This window comes from Scardinius erythrophthalmus (genome assembly GCF_964197995.2).
Source record: "Scardinius erythrophthalmus genome assembly, chromosome: 11".
NCBI lineage: Eukaryota > Metazoa > Chordata > Actinopteri > Cypriniformes > Leuciscidae > Scardinius > Scardinius erythrophthalmus.
In genome coordinates, this window is record NC_138231.1 from 30,198,714 (window position 1) to 30,215,249 (window position 16,536).

At 41.0% G+C, this 16,536-nt stretch overlaps 1 protein-coding gene across 5 annotated transcripts in view; it reads left to right on the forward strand.

The window, feature by feature from the left end:
- The window catches only part of suco (SUN domain containing ossification factor), a 55,045-nt gene that overhangs the window by 9,629 nt on the left and 28,880 nt on the right, over positions 1–16,536 (forward strand). For all 5 annotated transcript variants that reach the window (XM_081378715.1, XM_081378717.1, XM_081378716.1 and 2 more), the window contains exon 2: positions 14,969–15,077. In XM_081378715.1, coding sequence (XP_081234841.1) covers positions 14,969–15,077 — 109 coding nt within the window. The remainder of the gene's footprint in view (positions 1–14,968; positions 15,078–16,536) is intronic.

The following is a 16,536-nucleotide window of genomic DNA, read 5'->3' on the forward strand; positions in this document are numbered from 1 at the left end:
AGCCGTCTTTTCTTTGGACATGGGAGATAAGGGGATCTGCCAATATCCTTTCGTTAAGTCCAATGTCGAGTAAAAACGAGCCGAGCCCAACCGATCAAGCAACTCATCAATCCGCGGCATTGGATATGCGTCGAATTTCGACACTGCGTTCACCCTGCGATAGTCTACACAGAACCGCACCGAGCCGTCCGTTTTAGGAACTAAAACTATCGGGCTCGCCCAGTCACTGTAAGACTCCTCGATTACCCCCAACTCCAGCATTGCCTCTAATTCGGTCTGAACCACTTTTTTTTTGTGTTCAGGCAACCTGTATGGCCGGCCGCGAACTACCACGCCCGGCTCCGTCTCAATGTGGTGCTGAATCAGATTAGTACGACCGGGCAGGGGCGAAAACACATCTGCAAACTCAGATTGTATCTTTGCAATGTCAGCGAGCTGCGAGGGCGAGAGGTGATCTCCTCCGGGGGCCAGGGCGAGAGATTTCCCTTTTACGATCGCCTCTGGCCCGAGATCTTCCTCCCCACTCACTGCCGTTGCAAGCAACACTGACTCCTCCTCACTCCACTTTTTCAGGAGATTGAGGTGATAGATCTGTCGTGAATCGCCTCTGTCCGTTCGTATTACTTCATAATTGAGATCGCCTATTCGCTGTGTGACCTCAAAGGGTCCTTGCCACTTAGCTAATAATTTAGAGCTGGAAGTTGGTAGTAACACGAGCACTTTATCTCCCTGTGTGAATTCTCTAAGCTTAGTTCCCCTGTTATATAGCCGGCTTTGCCTGTCCTGAGCCTGGAGCAAATTCTCCACAGAGAGCCGCCCCAGTGTATGGAGTTTTGCTCTCAGGTCCACGACATACTGAATTTCATTTTTGCTATCCGAGCGTCCGTCCTCCCAAGTTTCTTTCAGGACGTCTAAAACCCCGCGAGGCTGACGTCCGTAAAGAAGCTCGAATGGGGAAAACCCCGTGGAGGCTTGCGGGACCTCGCGCACAGCAAATAAGAGGGGTTCTAGCCATCTGTCCCAATTTTTCGCGTCCTCTTGTACGAATTTACGAATCATTGTCTTCAACGTGCGATTAAACCGTTCGACCAGCCCGTCCGTTTGTGGGTGATAGACACTGGTTCGTACCGATTTAATGCCCAATAATTCGTACAATTCGCTTAACGTGCGAGACATAAACGCGGTGCCCTGATCCGTGAGAATCTCTTTCGGGATTCCCACGCGGGAGATTAAACGAAACAATGCGTCCGCCACACTTTTAGCGGAAATGGTGCGGAGCGCCACTGCTTCGGGATATCGCGTTGCGTAGTCCACTATGACCAACGCAAAGCGATGTCCCCGTGCGGTTCGTTCTAATGGCCCGATGAGGTCCATACCAATTCTCTCGAAGGGGACCTGCATGAGAGGTAAAGGGCGCAAAGGCGCTTTTGGGGCGGCCGGTGGGTTCACCAACTGACATTCACGACACGACGCGCACCATCTGCGCACGTTCTCGTGAATGCCCGGCCAAAAGAATCGGGTCATTAGACGATTTAGTGTGGAAGTCATTCCTAAATGCCCAGCCATCGGATTACAATGCGCCGTCTGGAAAAGCATTTCCCGACGGCTCCGTGGTACTAACAATTGGGTTGTATCTTCCTTTGTCTGAGTGTCTTGGGTCACTCGATACAACCTGTCCTTAATTATGGCAAAATAAGGATAGGAGAGCGCGCGATCAGGTTGGAGGGGCTGCCCATCGATGGAACGGACCTGTTCAAATGCATGTTTGAGCGTCTCATCTTGCGACTGTTCCAGAGGAAAGTCATCGCGGTTGGAGAGGTTTAACCTCTCCACGCCGCTCGCATCCTCTGAAACAGACCCGCTAGGTCCAGGTACAGCCTCTCCCACCGCAGTGCTAGCTCCCCTTCCCCGCCCTCTCTTTTTCCCAGAGACATCCGTTGTCAAATACCCCAATAATTGTGCGAAACCTGGCCAATTTGTCCCCAGAATTAACGGATGTCGGAGGCGCGGACTAACTGCCACCTCCACACAATGATTTTGTCCCTTGAATTTAATAGTGATGGCTCTTAACGGGTATTCCACTATATCCCCGTGCACACACCTCACCTTAACCATGCGGCCCGTATCCAATGCCCCAGATTGTATCAGGCTTTGATGGATAGAGGTCTGGTTACAACCAGAATCCACCAATGCCTGATAGGTACCCCCCTTAATACTCACAGGTATCTGGTACAACCCAGCTTGATCAGGGGCGGTCTGCGGGACGTCCGGGATCCGGACCATCGTCCCCACCTCCATAACCGGGCACCTATCCACGAAATGGCCCGGATCCCCGCAACGCCAACAGACCGGCCCAGGTTTTCCCGCCGCCCTAGTGGCAGAAAGTGGGTCCAGTGATTGGCATGGGGAGAATGCAGCAGCGCCATCGAGTCCCTCCTGGGACCCCGGCCCCCTGACGGGGCCCCGCGGCCCGGCTGGAAGCTCCGCTCCAGCCCTCCATCTCGGGTAGGCCCGTGGCGGGCCACTGATACGGGTCCTGGGGAAAGGAACAGGTTTAGGGGGAGGGGTAGAGAGAGGGACAGGGGGAGAGGGAGAGAGAGAGATTGATGGCAGGGGTTCGCCGACCCCGGAGCACGCCGCCATCTGGTCCTCCGCCAGTTGGATGGCCAGATCCAGCGACGCCGGTCGGTGGCACTGGACCCACTGGGCAGTCCTCCTTGGCAGCCGGGAAATGAACTGCTCCAGTACCACCTTGTTGATAATGTCCTCGGCGTCGCTTCCTCCGGCCAACAGCCATTTGCGGCACGAGTCCCGGAGCTGCTGTGCCAGGACAAAGGGTCGGCCCGCTTCCGCCAATTCCAGTGAGCGGAAGCGCTGTCGATGTTGTTCAGGGTTGAGGCCGACCCTTTGGAGAATAGCTCGTCGTAGATCGGCGTACACCAGGAGGTTCTGGACGGGCAGTTGTTGAGCAGCCTTCTGGGCTTCCCCCGACAGCAGTGGTATCAGGCGCACCGGCCAGCTGGCCTGTGGCCACTCACATGCCTCGGCCGTCCGCTCAAACAAGTCCATGAAGGCCTCGGGATCATCAGCGGGTCCCATCTTACTCAGAGGCATGTGAGCTGCTGCGGTGGCCGCAGCGCCGGGGAAAGCCGACTCCGTCCGAACCCCCCGGTCCAGCCAGCTCCGGAACAGCTCGCGGTCCTCCTGCTGGGCTTGCATCATCACGTGGAACCGTTTCTCCTGATCGGCCCGCAAGTCCAGCAGGGCTTGATGGTTCTCTTGATGTAGACCCGCGAGCGATGTAATGATGTCCGCAAATGGCGTTCCCGATGTTCCTGGCAGAGATTGCATTTCGGCGGCGGCGTTCTCCTTCCTTCCCGGGTTTCGGCACCAGTGTAATATAAATCCCTTTAGATCTGTTTATGAGAAGGAAGGAGACCAGGGTCGGCTGGCTGAGACTCGTGGGTACTTTAATAATAAACTCAATTCGTACATAACAATCGCGCCACATGCGCTCACAAACTCAATATAATGTTACAGCAACAAGCAGTTCTGTTTCCTCAGTCCACAAGTGTCTCAGTCCGCTTCCAGTGTGTCCCACGAGTGCTCAGCCCTTCTCTCTCCTCGATGGCTGTGAGAGCTCTCCTTAAATGCAGTCTCCCCACGCCAATTACTGCAACGAGACACAGGTGTCAATCATTTCGTATTTAACCCACTTACCGCTGCTTCTCTCCCCGCTCTCTCTCCTGTCGCAGACCTCGCTGAACCACGCCCCCCTCGCCACACACATGTTTTACTTCTCATCTCTGAAAAAAAAAAAAACCCACACCTGCTCTGTAATTAAAAGATAGGAAGAGAGAACCGAACAGGGTATTTTTGGTAAGCAGAAGTAATGAAACAAAAGTTTTGGTTTAGTCTTTCAGATTCAAGAGAGCTCAATGAGAATCTCTGAGTTTGAATAGTGATATTTTGCAGACTGAAAGTTCTCTGTGTGGAAGACAAAATAAAAATAAAAATATCTGGCAAACTGCATAAAATAAATAACATGTGTGAATATACTGTATGTGAAGTACACCTTAGTCAGTGGGGCTGGACAATTAATTTATTTTTTACTTTTTGGCTAAAATGAAACATTTTGCACCTTTTAATATGCATGCAACATAAATTTAGTCTCAAAAGCAAAATACTGTATATTAAGGTGTAAAACAGTACAACATTTTAAATGGAATGAGCTTCTGTTTGGCCTAGTCTTGTTTTTGATCACATCAACTATAGTTATCTAGTCTGGCAGCTTCTACGTTTACGGTAGTTGTGGTTGTCTTCCTATAGCCCATCCCCCACTTCTTTCTTTCTATCCTACACATACAGACATTCTCCACCCCCTCCTCAGATTGTGTACTAGGACATTTTGTTCTAGCTAATTGTAAAGAAAGTAGAAAAACCAGCCCCTGATATCCAATCTGAGTGTTGAAAGTTTAAATTCATGTTTACATTTATACACCCATAGATTCGCTGAAAGGTCATAAAAAGTCAGTGAGTGGTTAACGTTGTGCTGCATCCATTAAAGAATACATGTTCAGTCTCTAAGTGATCTACATTTTTAATGACTGTATGTTGGTTGGCTGAGATGTTTGCAGTAGGAACTCACACACTCTTTCTTCCTGCAAATCAACTGCTTTCCCATCCCCAATATTCCTTAAGCCACTGATCCTGCTTTCAACCTTCTGTTTTCTTACCTAATAGTTGTTCCTACTAACTCTTTAAAGTTCAGGAATAGTAATTTTTAAACTCTTTGCGATTAGAACTGTGATTGATTGCATTGATCATCTGAAGCGCATTCACACTGGAATGCACTCCTCAAAGTGAAAGCACAAACATCATTTAAATCACCCTATCGCGCTTTAGTTTTAGTATGATAAAGCGTTTTAGATAGATAGTTTCTACTATGTAAGTGCATATAGTGAGAGACAGGACACTGTACAGTAGTGAGCACTGGATGCCTGCATTGAAAGTGTGAGTACTGCATGACAAAAAAAAATATTTAGAGTTTCATTGTTGAATAATGTATAAATGTAATGGTTGGATATTTTGGTAAGTCCTAATAATGTCAAATGTCTTATTTTACCAGTAAAAATGCCCTATATTATTTTAAATATATGTAGTCAATGACAAAGTGCAAGCATATGTGTCTAGAATAATTCTGTATTTTCATTTTTAGAATCATTCATATTTTCTTAAGTCACCATCCATTGGCAGGTCTGGCAAAAACTTTGTTTTAGGCCCTGCCTGTATGCCTATGGTGAGTCTAATGTCAACACATTAAGCTGTGGTGTTGAGTTTCCTCATCCCATAAAATGCAGATCCTGTGTGCTGTTAGGGACGTGGCAGGACAAAAAGGTTAAATGACGTTTGTGATAGATTGTCTTCTGTTATAACAAATTTTCTTCATTCCAGATAGTGCTTTTTCTTCATTGTGAATATGTTTGATAGAAAATTAGCTTCTTTTTTCTGACTACATATGATGTTTTAAGTGTGTTTTTTTTCTTTCTCGATAGGCAAACAAGGGTCAGAATACCTCTTCGTCAAAACGGGTCGTGGTAAAAGGCAATGGTGGTCAGGTTTCTTTGGCATTGTCATTCCGTTGTTGATGGGCTTATCTTGAATCTTGTTTGGAGATGGGATTTAGATGCTGTGCTCTCGCTGTTGTCACACCACTTATGGCATCAACTTAAAACAAGGCTAGCATGGAAACCCATATGCCTATAGGCTGCACTGAAAGCCGGCCCGATCTCTTTTAGGAGACGGATAAACATTGTTGACTGATTCTGCTGTGCTGACTCAGCTGCCCTGAGCATTGCCTGTTGCGGAAGTCAGGCATTGCATTTCAATCGATGGCTTCAGCGTTCTGGAGTGAGCTACTAAAGCATCTGTTATCACCTTTAATATCCTCCATCACTTTTTTGAGTTGGGCCAAGCAGGTGTTTTGATTTGTAAAACAGACCTCATCTGAAACTTATTTCTTTGTTGTGAATTGTTCTTGTCACGTGAGTGGAAGACGTGATGCTGCAGTGTCTGTAAATGCGTGACGAGACCTTTTATACCGGGCCTGAATAAGCCTGTGCTCCGTGTGACGTGTCCTCTGCCACGTTCAGATCGCATTAGCTGCATGAACGCCTGAAACGTGTGATTCACTCCAGCCTCTTGAAGCTTCGGCCTCTTTTCAATAAGTGTGCTTCTCAGTTTAATGAATGGCATCGTCAGACTCCCACAATCCTTTGCAATCTCTCACGACAGCCCACAGGTTATGCAACAGGAACTGGTAACTGATAACTAGGGTTGAATATGTCTGGTTATATTCAGTTTGCAATTCGACTTCTTCCTTTGTGTCTACTCTGTGGATGCACAATATATCAGTATGATATAGGTTATTGTCCTGAAACCTGTTACATTGATTCCCACACATGCATCAAACAGCGTGTCAGACGTTTCAGAACGTGTCAGACGTTTTGTGGATTGATTGCTTGCCTCATGACTTCACTACAGTACAGCTCCATTCAGCTGTGTGTGAGAAGGGAGAGATTATGTTATAATGCAAGGGATTTAATTTTAGAGTTTTCAGTGACTTAACTTCCAGCCCTGTCAACTCAAGAGGGCTCAGGCTTCTTCCGCTCTGACATTTGCTCTGTGGCAGAATGTTTTTGTCTGGCCACAGCGTTGGCCTACTTTTTGCGAGAGCTCTGGCTTTGTGCCTCACAAGCCTGTTCTTCTGTTCCTCCCCCAGCCACGTCGCTCTGTGCACATCTGAATATGTTGAGTCTCTGATTTCCCTCCCCTCAGTTCATGTATTATTTATCAGTTCATTATCTAGCATTGTTTAGACCATTCCCCTCATTTACAAGAGGCTGTGTTTGTAGTCTGTTTAAAAATCTCTGACTGTGGTTTAGCACCACGTGCTGTTGTTATCCTGCTGGTTCTTCCTGCCAAATTTTTTTTTTTTTGTCTCATTGTATTAATATTTTATATGGCAGAGCACACTACAAAAATTAGCATTTGCAGTGACATTTAGTGTCTAGTCACTCTGCAAAGCAGATGCTGTTTAGACTTTTTCTTTTTTCCATTTAATGTGCCAGATGCTTCGTTCCAGTGCCACATAGGCAAGTCAAAGTCCACTCAACGAATGCAAAACAGATCTAGATTTCTCTTCAAGTGTTTTGCTCATAAATGAAGCCAAGCATCTGCTTGTATACAGTTGGCAATATAGCATTGCTTGAAAAATAACCTTTGACACTCTCCTGGAGTCCTGGTGATGTTATCAGGTGAAGTCACCGGTCGTAAATCTGTCATCTGTCATGACTCATATGTGGAAACCAATATGCATTGGTATCATATAGGTTATTGATACATTTTAGAGTTTATGTTGAGTTTGTCTTTATTGGCTGATATTATATTTAATTATGTAAGCTAATTTAAATTTCCTCTATTTTTACTTTTTTGATTACGTTTGCCCTCATCTAAGTATTAAGTTAATCTTTAAAAGGATTAGCTTTAAATCTCTAATAATTTAAAAACACTGTTAAAAATAAATCTCAAAATTAATATCCATACTACTGCAACTACTGTGATATCTATTTTTTATACTGTACATTATAATGTTGTAATTCTTAAATTCACTTTTGAGTGGCTTATTTTTCAATTATTTGGGGATCAGCCAATTGCATCAAAACTATTGTCTCATTGGTATCATCCAGAAACTTAAAATGTGTGAATCCATAATATTCGATTTTACATTTTCTCAATGCTAATGTAATCATGAAGGTATTGAGATGGGTGCTAAATTTGTTTGCTTGTGTTTGTGAAACCAGAATTTAAAAAAAAAAATGGATTCTCCAATCTCAATCGCACTTTTCAGCCAAGATTCACTTAATCAACCAGGTGTGTTAGACCAACATCACAAGATTTGTCTTGAGACTGTCTCTTGTTGCCTAATTGTAGATGCATTCAAAATAGTTAGACCTGGAGGCATAATGCTATGAAAGCCCTGTTCAGATGTTAGCCACAGCTTCCAGCACCGTCCATTCACACCCGCACCCTGACTGAGAACTGTGACGATTGTCCAACCGCATGCAGGATTTGATTAAAAACTCACTTGATGCCTTTGTTCATGTAGGTTCATATAGATCCCTTTAAACATTTCTTCACCTCATGTGCCATTGTGATTTCAGGGCTGTGTGAGGTGACATCTCTGAATAGCCAAAAGATATTTTCCACTCCACTTATTTGACTTACTTATTTTACCACAGGTGCTCTATGCCAGATGTTTACTCAGTTGTGCAAGAACTGTGCTGGCGAAAATGATTTCTAATTGCCTAAGCCAGGATAAGACACTTTACTACATTGGTGTTAGGGCTGCATGATTTAGGGGAAAAAATCTTAATAAAAATGATAAAAAAAAAAAAACAATGTTTTTAATCTTTATTTTTGTCAGGAAGCCTTATGCATACCGTGAGAGGGAAAACTCCAGTACACCTCTCTACAATAAACTTTTGGATTTGCATATATTTACTTTAAATTTCTTTAGAGAGAAGTATTATTTTTTCTATTTTTACCGAAAATAGGGTGTTGTGAGCTTTAGTGAGTACATGTAATGTAATATGTACTGGAAGCCCTCGTGCAGAAAGTCCACAGCTGAGACTCATAGAAGTAATACAGCTTATGACTTACCAGTATATCCCTTATATAGACAAACTAGGCATCCAGATATCACTGCAGCAAAATAAAGTAAAGATTGAGACGTTTTTGACTGGTGAAACATGAAGACAATAAATATACAATTGTGACAATATATGGTTTACCTGTGTTCTTCTAGATATCTCTTGTATTTTCATAAGAATAAAGTATATTTATAATGCAATGCTAATCGACAGCCTTTATCACTGTATAGAATACTGTAAAATTATATATTTTCTGATTCATTCTGTGATATGAAGCTATGTCACATCAGAAAAGAAAGTTATTGCAGTTTGGAGTAAAAACTTGTAATGAGAAGCGTCCACGCTTTTTCAAATGTACATTATAAGTGTCTCAAACTCACAGAGCTCGCAGAGATGGAGCAGCATTTACTTTTATTTAATAAAAAGAAAATCACAATGTTTGTTTAAATTCGGTTACAGATGATATCCTGTTATCATGGACATGCCTATAAATCATCAGCCTGGGTTGCATTTACATAATTTAACAAGTATCAATAAAGCAAAATGCCAATTTAGGGCAATAGGTTTCTGTTCAAATCTTTCCCACAGAGAGGAACAAGGCAAATACATTTTCCTCTTTCTTAATTTACATATTTGTAAATTTTATGTCTGTGTTAGATGGATGGATGCACACTTTTATTCTTGGTAAATATTGGTAAATATTGTGCCGGTTCCATCAGCCATAAATGGCAACCACAGCATTTGCATTAACCTCCATCTGTAATTATTTATGTACACTTCACACAAGTCCAGGTGTTTTCAGTTTCAGTTCAGTGTCAGTTTTAGACTAGCATTTATAGCATTCATTTTTTTTTTTTTTACGGTTAATAAGACAATGCAAGCATGATTTTCAAGCTCATTTTCTGACATTTTATGGGAGATGATGTTAAGTTTAATGGCATCATTGTTTAGGGTTGTGCTACAGTTGTGGATCCTGGTCTTCTCTGGCATGAAGAATAGGGCTAAAGCTAACAGGAAATATTTGGGGGATTTTGCTGGGCGCCTGGCTTCCCTAAATCTACTCATCCAGACAGACTGAGAGAATAAACACTGGAACAAAATGAAGTGATCTGTCACATCAAGTGGAGCACCGGGAAGTTGATTGCCATCATTTATTGTGTAGTGTCCCGTCACCAGTATTCTATCCTGGCGCTTAGTTTCTGTCCTGTCCCTGTGATTTCACAGGGTCCCTCACTTGTTTGGACAAACCTTCATGTACTGCTGACTACTGAGGGGGTCTGCAATTTCTGCTTGGTAGTGAAATATTGAATGTGATAATGTGATGTAACCAAGGTTTTATGTTTGTGATATTTGTTAATTTAAAAAAAAAATCTGCAACAAGTCAGTCAACAAAATGTTTTTTCATCTCCTCTTTTTTGCATAAGATCAGGTGTTTAGAACAGCTTCCTAGTTCTGCCTTTGTCATCATCAGCCTCAGCTCTAATGTGTCTGCTCGATCCCTGCTGTGCTTCACTGTAAGTGCTCTCATAAATAAGAGCTAAATGCGATATGATGTTCTCCCACTGAGTTCCCATAAGCTCCCTGTCCAATGGAAAAGCAGCACTATCCCTGATATGCCTGTGGGGCGCACAGCCTCCTGTATCGGGTCGCTTCCCAACAACGGAAGTATCTACCGTACATGAACAATGATAGATAGCCCCCATAGCCACTCTGCTCTTTGTGTGTGGTTATTTACACACTCATCATGACTTGAGACTTGAAGCACTGTTATGTAACATCATAAAGTTATATTATTTTAATCCAGAGAGGGCAAAAAGCTTGACCTGCTATTTTTTTGAGTGCAACTTCCTTTTTTGGGAACGGAATATATCTTTTTTTTTTTTTTTTTTTTACGGTAAGGGTTTGACCTATTTTCTTGTCATGACATGTCAGATGATTTTTGCTGCCATTTTTGTCTGGGTAGTAAAAAATTATTTGGCTACTAGTAGAATAGCATTCAAAAAGTATGCATAAATATCTTCTCCACATAGGCCTACACTGAGTCTTGTGTGATTATGGAGGAATAAAAATGGTTATTGAATATAAATCTCCACATATGAAAAAAGTGGAAAAGATCATGAGACAGAATAAGCTCTGCACATTGTGCGTTGGTGTTTGGGCTTGTAGTGAAACATTGGCTATTGCAAATAACAGCAGCTGATGACATCTGATGGTTCTGTTCATGTCATTTACAGAGGAGCTGTACATTTACATTTAATTCTTGCTATTTGTCAGTGTCCATTTTATCGTGTGACTTTTCAAAAAATATTTAGTAGGCTACATGGTTGTCTGGAATACTTCATTCTGATTGGTCAGTTTTTGCCTAATGACCGCTTATCTGTAACTGACCATTGTCTCGGTCAACTCCTCACTCTTTACTCTCTTGCTTCTCACATAATTACATTTCAACTCAAATCAATATTTAATGTCTTTTTATTTCATTATTTTGATACTAGTCTTGTAACAAACATGATAATGTACAATTAGCTGGTCATTACCACAAAGATATAATCTACATGAGTGATCGGTGTTGGCTGGTGTGTGGTAGACGTTCTGGCTCAATATGGCTGCCATCGCATCATCCAGTTGGAGGCTGCACATTGGTGGTGGTTGAGGAAATTCGCCCCTCTATGTAAAGTGCTTTGAGTGCCGAGAAATGCGCTATATAAATGTAATGAATTATTAATCATTATTATTATTATCGCCTGCCTGGTTAATTGTGAAATAATGACTGGGTCTACTCTGTACATTATCCAGGGGATACTCAACTGATGCTCATGGGAAAACAGGATTGTGTCACCCCCAATGCTTCACATGATAACCTTTTTGACTACATGTGAAAGTACATACAAACAGTTGCACTTTTATAGTTCCTTTTTTTTATTCAGAAATAATGTAAAATACCAATAAATAAAGCAAAACGTTTACAAACATTATAAACACTGTAAAAATGTATTTTAGTTCCCTCACTCTGCAACTTATCCTTAAAATTTAAAAGTATTCAGACTCCATACATGAAAAAAAAGTATAAAACAAACATATATTATAGTGGCATTTATTATAAATGCCAAGCCTAAACAAATTTTTTCAAACAGAAAAAAAAGAAGAAAAAAAAAGAAGCTTAATATTGGCCGATATATCGGTCAACAACTTGAATTTATGAACAATTTACATGCAAATTTGTTTTGCGTAGCTTACGTTAATAAAGCCCAAGTATTGCCTTGGCAATAATGTATGTAAGACAATCATGCCAATAAAAGAACTTTGAAAAATATAATTCCACTGTAGATGTGTTTTTATTTCTCTCTGTCTAGATTGCTTTTGCTGTCCTTTTTAAGCTGTGTCCCTATCCAACTGCCCAGTTTGTCTATATGTATGTCGTCCCTGCTACTATTGTTTTGGTCATAAGACACACAGAACATAGTACATGACATGTGTTACTCAATAACTCCCCGCGGACACCTATACGAACCCTATATCTGTTTGTGTGTGTATATATGTTCAAGGTTTGACCCATTAATCATCAGCTCAGATCCATGTGCATCAGTGACAACATAAAGAATCTGAGGAGTGTAAAAACCTTCCTTGTCCTCGCTTGTCTTACAAACATCATTTTACAATAGGTCATTTATTGCTCTTTGAAAGTTTTTCCTTATTGTAAACTTCAAGAAGTGTTTCATTATGTCTTAAAGTGGGTGTGTCTTCAATGCTGTGACTTTCCCATACATGCTTTCTTCAAGTAAACACCTTATTACAAAGGCTGGATAATAATGAGTAGTCCCATCAGAGGAATCACTTGAAGTTGGTTAATGTCCAATGCTGATTGAGGGTTTGAACATACTGGCCGAGGTGCTGACAGTGTGCTAACATGAGCCTGCATGTGTACAGGTTCCCCTTACTCCTAAATCTAGTCAAGGTGACGCTCTCAAGTTACTCTCTGTGAACATTTGAAACGAGAGTGCTGATAATGACAAGCCCCAGCTGTTATTCATTTTCCAAAAAGACATCGGACAGCTTTCTTTGGCGAGCAGATGCATAGTACAAGATTTTTGCCATGATTTGACCTCCCAGGGGGTTGTGCACTGGTTAAATGAGACCGGCAGGATTAGGAGGGATGAATATAGTGTATAATTGATTGAACAGTTTTGCGAAGAAGAGTGTCAGACTCAGTTGATATTCATTTCAGATACTGCCGTTATCTATGCGGTTTACATTTCATTTCCAAACATGGTGTGATTTTGATGCAGAACAGACAGCGTGAGTGTTGCAAGGAGGCATGAAAACTTTATAGAATAGAAATGTTGTGTATTAGGACCCTATTAAATCAGTTTTATTTTTCCCCCAAAATTCTGTTTGCCATTTAAATTTTTCTGTTTTAATTCTGTTTTAACGTTTTTTTTATGGTAAGTAAATCCAAAAAGCATGTCTTTTAATTTGTCAAAATTAAAATTAATAGGGCCTTATGAAATCTTTAATTTTCTTCAAATCCCATTTAATTTCCCCCCAAATTCTAATTCCTAGATTCAGTCTTTTGATTTGATATAAATGTATTATCAAAACTGTGGTAATCAAATTAATAAAAAAAAGTTAACATTTTTTTAAATTGTATTAAACTGAATATGCAACAATTTCTTGACATCAAAACAATGCATTTTTATCTTTTGGCAAATTAAGTGCTGCACAACAGAGGTTTACTCTATAAATGAAAACATTGATGAAAAGAATGGATTATGTAATGTTCCGTATGATTTATGAAATTGTATTTTTATTATTATTCTTATTACTCAGAGAAGTATATTTGACTATACAATCGTAATATATTTCTGTCATAATTTCTTTTATTCGTTTTATTTTGGCGCTTTGGTAATTTGCCAATTTTGTTTCATACAGTGAATTCTGTTTTAATGTTTTCAATATAGATATAGGCCTAGTGCCTTTAAAATCAGTCTTGGGTTGTGGTGTGTGTTGTTATTAACTGTTTCATTCATACTGTATCATTTCTTATCCTAGTGAAGAGTGAGGTAATCGTTAGCCAAGCAGAAATGAGTTCAGTGGAGTAGAACACAACTTGAATTTAATTGAGTTCTAGAGTTTTCTCAGGCTTGCTTCTCTTACATCCACATTAGCCACCTTACTTATCAATGCGGATTGCAAAAGTAAGGTGTTTTCTGTGAATGTGCGAGTATTAGCCGCTATAGGGTACGAGAAGATTATATCATAGTGCAGTAAACTGTAAAACTGTTTGTGCTACAAACCAGCCTGTTTATAATTAAGACAATACATTAAAATAATATGTTAAGAAAAAACAGGTTGGAAAATCAAGCAGCATAACAAACTGTTTTGTACAGCTTGTCTCTTTTTTTTTTTCATCCTTCCCATTCTATGTGGCCAAAAATAAAATTAATAAATTGTAAATCATAATTGCTATTACAGTGAAGGATGTTCTATGCATTTATAATTCTATGTTTATAAAAGTGTTATGCACAGGCCTGTGTTGTTAGACAGTCAGCACACTAAAACCAAATCAACATTCCAAGATTATATCATCGTGGTTCAGTGTCTGCGATCCTGACACCTCTTTAAAACACATCCAATAGTGTTACTGTTGGACTTAAAACAGAAACTGCTCACAGCAGGATATTTTATTACACAGGCCAATTTTGTGAGCACTGTGATGGGGTATAGCTCTTTAGCCCATTCATTTGTTGTGTGGACCCAAAGCCAGTCTAACCAAATAATCTGAAAATCTATGGTTGTGCATATCATCTAATCTGAACATAAATTCCTCACATCTATTCCCTTGACTGAAATCATAATCCATGCCATTCAGACACTATTTCTCAACTAGGCTTGGACAGCGTTAGGCAACGTCAGACTGTAATACCGTGAAAATGATTGGGCAAAATTCGTCAGTTTATTTTCAGTGGTATATGTTTGGCTGAAACCGCTTTTACGAGAGCTCTGATGTTATTTGGCTTTAGTCAGAATAACTTTCACTGTGCTGGAGGATTTACTCTAATCAGAATTAACAATGGAAAGAGGTCTAATCCTGAATCTCAACCATGCAAATTTCTTCATTGCTATGGATGGTAGACATGTCATCATGAGCTCTTATGACCTTAGTAGATTACGAGTTTTTACATCACATGTGGCTCATATACAGCTCATCAACTCCTTTCCACTTTTGTGAATCTTACGTTTGACTCTGTGTGTTGCAGGCACTCTTGTCGTCATGTTTATTGTTCAGAAGAGATCTCCTCTGGCCCAGGACTCCCTGCACAGGATGATAGCCGTTACACAACGGAGGAACCAGGGACTGATAAAAAGGTGACAAAAAACAATGACTCTAGTCTACACAGTTACCAACTGAATACCTCAACAACCACTTGAACTTGCAAGCACTTGAACTCTTCTCCTATTAAGTTGTGAGTGTGTGTCCTTAACACCATTGAGATTTAACTCTGTATTGTGAAATGGGATCACATACATTTAACTTCTAGAGAGGGGAGTTTGATTGGCTGTTGTGTAAGTCTAAATAGTCCCTGAAGTTGTGCAATAGCTCCTCATTCACAGTGTTGTTGACATTTGTCTTTCAACAGGCTAATCTATAAAGGCACTTACCGACAAAGACCCCTATCCTGGGTGTAACCTATAGATTTAAGGCTGTATAGAGGTGTGGAGTCATCTGGTTGTCCAATTTATCTTAGTGAGACTGGCTGATTAGGCCCACTTTAGCTATTGTTGTTATGCAGTCATTAAAGTTAAAGCAATTCAATCTTCAACTAATGTGTGAATCTGAAAGCTTTGCACTTAAACACTCCCTGGCAGTCACAAAAGTGTTTGCTCTTTTCTCCCACTAAACTTGAATGGTAGAAAAACATAGCCATAGAAAAAAAACATCTCTTCCACTCTCATCGAAATAAAACCAGTTCTGCCAACTCAGCTGTTGTTGAAAGAATAGTAGGGATCGACCGATATGGATTTTTTAGTGCCGATGCCGATACCGATTTTTTTTCATCAGCCTTAGCCGATGACCGATACAGGCTGCCGATTTTCTTGGGCCGATATTTGGAGCCGATACTGCTTTTGCTCACTCAATTTAAATCATAAAAATGACACAATGATGATAACAAATGTTACAAGTCTCAATTTAAAAAAGGAACATTTATTGAACTTAAAAAAAACACAATATTTGACAAATATTAAAAACATGAGGTAGAGCAAGTAAAAAAAAGTTCAGTGCTAAAATTATTTAAAATAATTTTATGCATAATTCAAATTCTTTAAGTAAATTCTGAAAATAAATATTTAAGCATGAATAAAATAATTACACTATTGCACACAGTAGCAACAAGCAAGCAGCATAATAAACGTCTGTCGTTGCTATGGAGCCATGAACTGCGCTCTCCATGATGACATGGAGGAAGGATTAATTTATTTCCTGCCCTTTACGACTACATATATTTATGGAGATGAGAAATACAAACCCGCCCTGTCCAGCTATGATCAGCTGTTCGGCCGAGCTTTCGATGCTGTCGTATTATTCCACCACGCTTGCGGCATTCTGAAAAGTTGAGATGTTTTTATCTCGATGCGGCGCGGACTCGCTTGGAAAAAACGAGCGCGTCGCTTCCATCATGAGCGCGAATACCGCGCGCCTACATTTGAAATAACGAACTTGAGCGCGCAAAAGACGCGATATGTTAACAGGCCCTAAAAAATGTAGATGTTTTCATTTCAACACGGCATAGAAGCGCCTGGACAAACGAACGCGCTGCATCGCATG